This window comes from Nannospalax galili, unplaced genomic scaffold, assembly GCF_000622305.1.
Source record: "Nannospalax galili isolate Female #2095 unplaced genomic scaffold, S.galili_v1.0 scaffold879, whole genome shotgun sequence".
Taxonomy (NCBI): Eukaryota; Metazoa; Chordata; class Mammalia; order Rodentia; family Spalacidae; genus Nannospalax; species Nannospalax galili.
The window spans coordinates 874823-884480 of NW_008346261.1; the positions used below are offsets into that span (position 1 = coordinate 874823).

Here is a 9658-nt window from a genome sequence, read left to right on the forward strand (position 1 = left end):
GCCGGCCCGTCATTGGTTAATATTTTATTCTGTTGACATGTTTTCTTACTGCTGAGGCTTCCGACACCTTCTCCCCGGCCCCCCGCCTCCCGGCCAGAGCTTGGCCTGAGCTGTCAAAACCCCGCCCCCGGAGACCCACAATTGGTCCAAAAAGCGTAAAATCAGCAATCAAGGGGGGCCTGGCTCGTTAGCGCAGGGGATCCGAGCAGGGCAGGACATGTGAGATAGTCACAGTTTTCCAGAGATCAGGACAAGATCTAACCAGTCGCGCGTGGTCCCCGGCGCCGGAGCCGGCCAGCCCAGCCCAGCCCAGCCCAGCCCAGCGCAGAGCCCCCTCCGCCCCCGCGCCCAGAGCCCCGCGCCCAAAGAGGTGCGCGGGACCCGGAGCCGCGAGGAGCCGCTGCCGCGCCTGCCGCCTGGACCGTCCGTCCTCCGCGCGCGCCGCCGCCCGGGCCGGGGGTCCGAGCCGCGCGCCCCCGGCCCCGGCCCCCGGGTGCCTGGGCCGGATGTCCCGATGAGAGAGCCGGCGCTGGCAGCCAGCGCCATGGCTTACCACCCGTTCCACGCGCCACGGCCCGCTGACTTCCCGATGTCCGCCTTCCTGGCGGCAGCGCAGCCCTCCTTCTTCCCCGCGCTAGCGCTGCCGCCCGGCGCGCTGGCCAAGCCTTTGCCCGACCCGGGCCTGGCGGGGGCCGCGGCCGCGGCCGCCGCAGCAGCTGCAGCGGCCGAGGCGGGGCTGCACGTCTCGGCACTTGGCCCGCACCCGCCCGCTGCGCATCTGCGCTCGCTTAAGAGCCTGGAACCCGAGGACGAGGTGGAGGACGACCCCAAAGTGACGCTGGAGGCCAAGGAACTGTGGGACCAGTTCCACAAGCTGGGCACCGAGATGGTCATCACCAAGTCCGGGAGGTAGGGCGGCCGGCGGGCGGGCGGGCTGGGGGACCGGACAGCACCCCAGCAGCACCCAGCCGGTGCTCTCGGCTCCCGTTCCGGCCCTGGCGCCACGCTCCTCTCTGAACACAAGCAAGTTGACTTTTTTCGTTTGGCACCGGAGCGAATTTAAAAGAAAAGAAAAAAAAAAAAAAAAAAGCAAACATCCCTCGAATGAAATAAAACGAAAACATGCTCCTAAAGAATAGCCCCAACAGTTCGGAGTCTCAAAGCCGAGAAGGCCCTGTAGCTCGGCCCTGGCGAGTCTCCTCCGCCCTGGCGGTCTCGCTTTTGTGTCGCCGGGTGGGTCTCTGATCCAGGGAGAAGGAGCGTTTTCTGGATTCTCCGCACCCTCCCTGGAGTCCACAGTGGGACTCCAGCCCCACGTCCTGCTAGCTGCAGACCGGCCACTTGATTCCGGCGAGGAGCCTTGGTTCTGTTGAGCCGGTAGCCAGGCCCTGGCTAGAATCTTGTCCAGACCCTGGAGCTTAGAGCTCAGGACCAACCGACTCCTGAGGCCTTAAAGCCAGTGAAATGACACAATCTCAAACCCTTCCACCACTTCAGCCACTGAGAATCCAGGCCTCGGGTTCACCCTGTTCCCCCGAACTCCAGGCTCAGGATCACAGATCACATCAAGGCTGTAAATCGGTTCCCAAAATAAACTCCTTGGGAATTTATTTCTGAGAACTCAGTTCCAAGTGTATATTTCCTCAGAATGATTTTCAGGGAGATTCAGAAGAAACTAGTGTATTTCTAAAGGGCCTAGATTTCTCTCCTGCGTATCAGCCTTCATCTCAGATGGGAGGAAAAGAAAGGTCCCAGGATCTGAGCACAAAGCTCACCCAAGGCCTTATAAGACAGGGTCAGTCTGACCAGCAGAAATGGGATTTCCTGGGAGTAACAACTGCAGGCCAAGTCTCCCCAGCAATAGTTAGAGTGCAGCAAGTGGAGGATTTAACAGGAAAACACAGTTTTGGCAGGGGTGACAGATAGGGGAGAGGTAAAGGGGGTGGAAAGGCCCTTGGACTTGGGAGACTGGGGTCCCAATGGCATGTCCCCCTTCCCTCTCTCCGAGGCGGATGTTCCCCCCCTTCAAGGTTCGAGTCAGTGGCCTGGACAAGAAGGCCAAATACATCCTGCTGATGGACATTGTGGCTGCTGATGATTGCCGTTATAAGTTCCACAACTCACGATGGATGGTGGCAGGCAAAGCTGACCCAGAGATGCCCAAACGCATGTATATCCACCCAGACAGTCCTGCTACTGGGGAGCAGTGGATGGCCAAGCCTGTGGCCTTCCACAAGCTGAAGCTGACCAACAACATTTCTGACAAGCATGGCTTTGTGAGTGTGGGCAGAGTGGGATGTGTTGAGAAACTGAGTGGGCTCACTGTAGCTGGGTGGATAGAGGATATTACAAGGTTCCTTGAGAGGTGTACCAGTCAGGCCTCTAGAGTACCCCCCCCAGGCCTATTCATTACCCTGAGCTTATCCTGCTCAGGTAAGCTGGGCCTGGGTCTCTAATGCTCTGTTCTACAAGTCTGAGGAAGAGCAGGTCAGCTGCCTATGGGAAGTTCTAGGCTGCTCTCAATCTCAGATCTGGTCAGAACTTTGAGGGCCCCTCCTAGAGTCAAGACAGAGGCAGGTGCCACAGGAACTAGGGTCAAGCAGCCCAAGTCCTGGGGAGGTTACCCTGCTATGGGCCTGCAGATGCTGAACTTAGAAAACCCACTCCCATCCCTAACCTTTTCCCAAGGCTAGGAGATTTGAAAATTAAACCAGCCACCCTTGGTCTTCAGTCTTCAGGAGCTCTTTCCCTCCAGTTAAGGCAGATACCCAGACAGGAGAGAAATGGGGGGAGGGGGCTCCATTTCTGCCTGAGCCAAGGTCCCAGCAAATGGTGAGGGATCCACTAGGAAAAGGGGACTCCCATTGCACTAAAGGCAGCCTGGGAGGCACCCACACACACACATATATACACACTTCTCTCTGTATAGGATTTCTGGAGCTCAGTAATTCCAGGAAAAAGAGAAGTTAAAAAGTGAAGTTGGGCTTTATTTGTTTGTTTGTTTCTGTTTTATTTCTGTTTCTAACTTGGAAGGGCATGTAATGGAGAAAGAGAGAATAGTTGTGAAAAGAAGAATGAGAAAAATAGAAAAAGGTAATATGGGTTAAAGAAAAGGATGAGGGAAGGAGAGATGAAAGATGAAAGATTTCAGGTCCCTAGAGAGTAGAAAACCTTGTAACAAGGGCAGGGGACAGCTGGCTGACCCTCACACTCCTCGCAGACCATCCTGAACTCCATGCACAAGTACCAGCCACGCTTTCACATCGTTCGAGCCAACGACATCCTGAAGCTCCCGTACAGCACCTTCCGCACCTATGTCTTCCCAGAGACTGACTTCATTGCTGTCACTGCCTACCAGAACGACAAGGTGAGCAAGGCAGAAGTGGACTCTGAGTCTTTACCCACATCCCCCTACATGTACAGGGCTCTGCTCAAACCCACCTTCTTGCAGCTTGTGCAGGGCTCAGAAAGCTCACCACCTACTTGTATCTACAAGTACAGAACCCGCAGAAATCCCTCAAGCTCTCTCTTGAACCCAGGACAAACACACAGCCTACCCTCAAACAGCTGGGTGATCCTTGGGGTAGAGATGTTTACTTAGCAATTAGTACGAACTCAGGCTCCTGATGACATTTTTACATTTTATTCGTTCATTTCTTGGCTCAGGAATGGGAATCTAAATGAAAAGAGGGTGCCCGCGGCAATCTGCCCAAGCTCTAGAGATGTAGGAACCCAGGGTCCAATTTTTACTCTTCAAAAGAGCCAAAGACTAAGGCAGGTGGCACAGTCTGGAGATCACCTATAGCTACTTGTCGGGTCTGCCCAGGCTCCAGATCTCTTGGGGGGAGGCTGAGAGAATTCCCCTTCAGGTTAAAGGTTTTTTTTTTTTTTTCTACTTGCTACAATGCTTTTCTGCTCCAACTAGGTTGGTGCCCTTGAAAGTATCCCTGTGGATTAAATGATGGTGTCCCAATGCCCATGGTTGTGTCTTTGTAAACCAGGGGACTATGCACAGCACATGAGCTCCCTTGGATATAGGTGAATTCGTTTGACTCTTGTTCCACCCCAACCCCCTTTTCTTCTCTCTTTTTTTTTTTTTCCTTTTTCTTTTGTAAACTTGGCATTCTGGGACTGGGAGTCCTTTCTTTCTTTTCTTTCTTTCTTTCTTTCTTCTTTTTTTCTTTTTTGTCTTTGGACGTGTGAACTTGGGTGTGCGGGACTGTGTGTGTGTCTGTGCGGAGTAGTTTAACCTGTGAGACTACCGGAGCCAACTTGCTTAGGCCTATTTGGCTTTGCAGCACAGCTTTGGGCTTGTGTGTGCGTGTTGAGGGATTATTTCTTGAATAAGGCTTTTGGAGATGCATAGACCCAGTCGCTTTCTTCAATGTCCACCTGCGGTCCTCACCTCCAGTCACCCAACCCAGGAGGGTAGGCACAAGTCCCCAGGTTCTCTACTCTGAGGTCGCCCCTAGCCAGACTGGAAGAGCCAGGTCCTGACCTAGAGCCATCTCCTGCTTCCCGCAGATTACACAGCTGAAGATAGACAACAACCCGTTTGCCAAGGGCTTCCGGGACACCGGGAACGGTCGTCGGGAGAAAAGGTAAGGGATGAGCTAGTGGCCTTCGCCGGGTACCCAGGCCTGCAGGATGCAGGAGGGCTGCAATGGCGGCCTATCGCTCCCTCTGCTCACCCCCAGGAAGCAGCTGTCGCTTCCGACTCTGCGCTTGTATGAGGAGCACTGCAAGCCCGAGCGCGACGGTGCTGAGTCGGATGCCTCATCCTGTGACCCTCCGCCTGCGCGGGAACCACCGTCCTCCCCTAGCGCAGCGCCCAGTCCCCTGCGCTTGAACCGGACTCGAGGTGAGCCTGCAGTGTTAGGTTTGGGAAGGGGAATCAGAGAAGTGACCCCTTCTGGTGCCCAGTTGGGTTTTTTTGTTTTGTTTTGGTTTGTTTTTTGGTGAGTGGTCGGCTAATCTTAAAGGCCTGGAGAGAGGATTCAGGGATGTCACTGCGATAGGGCTTCCAACCTGGGACTCCCGTTTGAGGACAGTCTCTGGCTGCCAGGACATCCGGCAGGATTTGGAGCTGAACTTGTGGGCTGTGTGCCTGGAAATAAGGCTTCTCCTGCAGTACTTGGTTTTTTTTTTTTTTTTTTTTTTTTTTTTTTTTTTTTTTTTTTTTAAATTGTAAGAATGGGGTCTTGGATTTCTGTGACCTGCAGCTACCCCTAGAGGTTCTTCCAACTTGACCCTCCTAAGAGCAGATCTTTCTAAGTGTCGGTGTCTGGGCCCAGACCCCGGGGGAGAGGGCGCGGCGATCCTTTGTCTCCGCGGGAGCCCCTGTAACCCCCGCGTGTCCCCGCAGCGGAGGAGAAGCCTTGCACCATCGACAGCGACCCTGAGCCAGAGCGGCTAAACGACGAGCGCGCCGCCGCACCGATGGGCAGAAGCCCGGCTCGGGACAGCAGCCCGGCTCGCCTGACCGAACCTGAGCGCGCCCGGGAGCGGCGCAGTCCGGAGAGGGGCAAGGAACCGATAGAGAGCGGCGCAGAAGGCCCGTTTGGCCTGCGGAGCCTGGAGAAGGAGCGCTCCGAGACCCGGAGGAAGGAGGACGGGCGCAAGGAGGCGGGCGAGGGCAAGGAGCCCAGCCTGGCGTCGCTGGTGGTGCAGTCGGACAGCGCGTCCCCCCTGGGCGCCGGACACCTGCCGGGCCTGGCCTTCTCCAGCCATCTGCACGGGCAGCAGTTCTTTGGGCCACTGGGAGCCGGCCAGCCGCTCTTCCTGCACCCAGGACAGTTCGCCATGGGCCCTGGAGCCTTCTCCGCCATGGGCATGGGTCACCTGCTGGCCTCGGTGGCAGGCGGCGGCGGCAACAGCGGAGGCGCCGGTCCGGGAACCGCCGCAGGCCTGGACGCAGGCGGGCTGGGTCCCGCGGCCAGTGGAGCTAGCACCGCGGCGCCCTTCCCGTTCCACCTCTCCCAGCACATGCTGGCATCTCAGGTAAGGTCGGTGATCTGCCGGCAGCCAAAGGAAGGAGGCACAGCATGCTTGCTGGAGGCGGAGGGCTCGAGAGATGTCATAGGCGCTGGATCCTCCACAGGACCAGAACTGCGTTTTGGGGAGAGCCACCTAGGTCCTGGGAGAATAAAACTGAAGGTCTATGATCTGAGCAGGGTAGTGCTTCTGTGTGACCTTAGTCAAGTCTCTGACCCTCTCTCACAACCCTAGTGACAACTGAGAGAAAGCACCCGTCAAAACAATTCTGACTGTGGGACCAGCGAGGGTTGCTGCTGGGTTTTATTTAGTACACTTTTCTAGTTCCAGGAAACTTTTCTTGAGAAAGAAGACCTTTGCTTCACCATCAGTCCTGAAAGATTAGAGTGGCTAGACGAAGGAGAACATTTTGTGTTATTTTCTGGACTATTGGCCACCAAAATGACTCACCTTCCAGATATGCCTGGCCCTGCTGGGGTCCTCTAGGAAGTCCCAGGCCCTGACAAGTGATAGAAATGGTCTTTGCCCTACCCTGACTCACTTAAGTCTCTCAACCACATCCCAGGAAAGGGGGTTTCAATCACAACTCCCCCTCAGGCCCCTGCTGAAAATTTGAATTCCCAGAGGAGAGTTTAGGAAAATGTGGCCAGCGGCACAGTAAGGAGATCAGATGCTCAGAGCGGCCTCTTTGGTAACTTGGGTGGAATATTCCCAGCGGAAAGATTTGGAATGTCTTCACTCAGCTTCTTCCCTCTGAGGTTTCTGGCAAATTGAACTCTTGAGATCTTATCTCCAGGAAAGGAAAATAGGAGTTCAGGTCTGAGAAAGATGCAAATAGTCAGGGGGGTTCTGAAATGAGTTTTGACCTGAACTCAACATCAGTGTGGAGAGTTTGAGGTACCAGCATCACAGGGGTTCTATACTGGAGTGTTAATCCGTACCCTTGACTGTCTATGCATGTGAATACCTCCTCCCCAGACAAACTCTGGTGATGATCATGGGTATTAAAGAGCTTACCGGGAAAGCCAAGGCTTCTAGATACAGCCTGGTCAGCAGGTGTAAGGCCAGGGTGAGACTACCCAGAACTCAGAATAAATCAGTTGGTATAGCTGCTGATGGGTAAATTCCCAAGCCTTTGCCGCAGGTCCTAGCTGTGGGTCCAGTAAAGCCAAATTATAGGAACTGTGAAGCTTCCTCCCCTCCTCCCAACCTGAGATGCCAGATCCTAGTGTTCAGTAGGGCTTGCCCCCAGACCCTGCCTGGCTAAACTACTTTCTTGGTTTCTCCCTGCTTGACTCAGGACCTGGCTCTCTGGGAGTCTAGCACTGTTAGTCCGCTGGCCACCTCTCCAAGGCACATACTCTGAGGAGTGAGCCATTATCTCAAAGGTCAGACAATCTCACATCGGGGCCTCATGAGCTCTGCACCCTGTGTCCAGGGTTTCCTGGCTGCTCTGCTATCCACAGGCAAAGATTTTGCATTCCTTCCTCAGCTGCCACAGAGGAGCTGCCAGTTCTTTGTCAAACATCCAGGTCAGTTTATGAACTGGTTGGCACTTGTGCCCTGATCCTGGCAGAGGCAGGAGACCCCTGGCAGGTGAGCAGACAGAACTTTACCACCTTGCTCCCCAAGCCTGTGTTCCTGCAACAACCTGGAGCCTGCAGACAGAAGGCATGGAGGGAAACAATGTTCTAAATATGCAGAACCTCACAGGACAGCCCCAGCTGCCTCCTGGCCACCTGGCCCCATGCCTGCCCTCCCTCCTTCCTCTAGCCCTTTGCCAGTGTTAGCTCAGCCACCCGGAGCTCTTCCTCTTACCTCTAACCAGCCCAGCACATGATGACTGCAGGCCTTTGCATCACACCCGGCATGATCGACATGCTAACTGGATTTGGTCATGGCGTGCTGGCTCATGTCCACATGTGATGCTAGTAGTTATAGTTACCTGACTTCTGTCTTTATAGCCTAAAAGAATAGGGCAAGGATGATCAATTTGTAGCATTCACCTCAGAGACCCCTCAGGTAAGATGTCTAACCTGTGTCTTCTGTTTCTTCCAGGGAATCCCAATGCCCACTTTCGGAGGCCTCTTCCCCTACCCCTACACCTACATGGCAGCCGCTGCCGCCGCCGCCTCCGCTCTGCCCGCCACCAGTGCTGCAGCCGCTGCTGCCGCTGCCGCTGGCTCCCTATCCCGGAGCCCATTCCTGGGCAGTGCCCGGCCCCGCCTGCGCTTCAGCCCCTACCAGATCCCAGTCACCATCCCACCTAGCACTAGCCTCCTTACCACCGGGCTGGCAGCGGAGGGCTCTAAGGCTGCAGGCGGAAATAGCCGAGAGCCCAGTCCACTGCCCGAGCTGGCTCTCCGAAAAGTGGGGGGTCCATCCCGCGGGGCCCTGTCACCCAGCGGCTCAGCCAAAGAGGCAGCCAGTGAACTGCAGAGCATCCAGAGACTGGTGAGTGGGCTGGAGAGCCAGCGAGCCCTCTCCCCCGGCCAGGAGTCGCCCAAGTGAGGGGGCTGTCTGGCTGCTGCGCTACCACGCAGGACCCCCCCCCCCGGCTGCCTGCCTCTGCTGCTTGGGACGTGTACAGCACAGAATGGGTATTTATTTAAATAAAGAAGCAAAAGCGTGCTTCAGCAGTCAGAATAGAGCCTCGTGTGGCAGGCCGGTGTCTGGGACGCTTCCCTGGGTCTCAACAGGGAATCAGTCTACGGGAACACAGTCGCTCTGGGGCCACTGGATTCGATCCAGATCTGCTCCATAGCCAACTTTGGGGCACCTCTTTCTTCCACCGCTGTGGGGGAGGCTTCCACCCGGGCCCAGCGGTCCGTTTGGAAACCAGAAGGTACATAGGCTAGGGGTGGTTGCTTCGGAGAACATTCTACGACCCCAGGCCTCGGGTCTGGACGGCGTGAGAAACTGAGGTGGAGGATGCTGGAGCCAGTGAAGACTCAAGTCAGTGTAGACTGGAGCTAGGAGGGGTCCTGTCCTTTTAGTCCTCCCTCCTCCAGCCCCCAAGAGACAGGCATTCCCTCCTACTCCTGGGTCAGCGGAGGAGGAAGTGGCATTTCTGCCTTGAGTCCCCAGGGGGTAAAGATATTTATGAAATAAATGGTAATTTGTGTAAATAAGCTTTAAGTTTCCCAGAATATGCAAATTCGTATTAATTTATTCAAAGGTGTACATTGCTGTGTACCTATATTTAGAGATTAACTCATAGCACTTAATTTTTTTTTCATTTTACATGAGCATCTATATTGTACAGGGCCCGGGGTCCCTGGATGCAGAGAAGGCACCGAACCCGGGGAAGGCCCCACCCTACGGGCCCCTCAGCCCCTGCGCCCCGGCTTTGCCCGCCTGGCCCGCGGGCCCCACCTCAGGTTTCCACTTTTTGCTCCAGAGAGAGAACGAAAAGACAAAAACTCGAGAAAACAATAAAACGCTACAATGCGAAGTAAATGGCGCTGTGCGCTCTGTGGGCCGCGCGGGGCTGGGGCGCAGGAGGGTCTAAGGCGGGGACCAAGGCTGGCCGCCCCTATCTGGCCCTCAACTGTACCTCCCAGGCTGCGGCTGCTCGGCTGGGCCGCGTGCACACCGACCCGGGCCCCAGGCGCCGGCGCAGGGCGCAGGGCGCGGGCTGGGCCAGGAGGCGCCGCGCGGCGGG

The 9658-nt window shown here is 55.8% G+C and overlaps 1 protein-coding gene across 1 annotated transcript; it reads left to right on the top strand.

Moving 5' to 3' along the window:
- The first annotated feature begins 31 nt into the window (after positions 1 to 31).
- Positions 32 to 9448, top strand: Tbx2 (T-box transcription factor 2). Its single transcript, XM_008842650.1, has 7 exons — positions 32 to 909; positions 2009 to 2276; positions 3221 to 3367; positions 4525 to 4601; positions 4698 to 4861; positions 5366 to 6000; positions 8053 to 9448. The coding sequence occupies exons 1-7, from the start codon at positions 515 to 517 to the stop codon at positions 8503 to 8505; spliced, it is 2139 nt and encodes a 712-aa protein (XP_008840872.1). The 5' UTR covers positions 32 to 514; the 3' UTR covers positions 8506 to 9448.
- Positions 9449 to 9658: the final 210 nt, after the last annotated feature.

What these genes read in the sequence shown, in the direction of transcription:
- Tbx2 (XM_008842650.1), top strand. Translation starts at nt 515, where the DNA reads ATGAGAGAGCCGGCGCTGGCAGCCAGCGCCATGGCTTACCACCCGTTC. An exon ending in GTCATCACCAAGTCCGGGAG is followed by an intron (nt 910 to 2,008) that starts GTAGGGCGGCCG and finishes CCTCTCTCCGAG; the next exon opens with GCGGATGTTCCCCCCCTTCA. An exon ending in CTGCCTACCAGAACGACAAG is followed by an intron (nt 3,368 to 4,524) that starts GTGAGCAAGGCA and finishes TGCTTCCCGCAG; the next exon opens with ATTACACAGCTGAAGATAGA.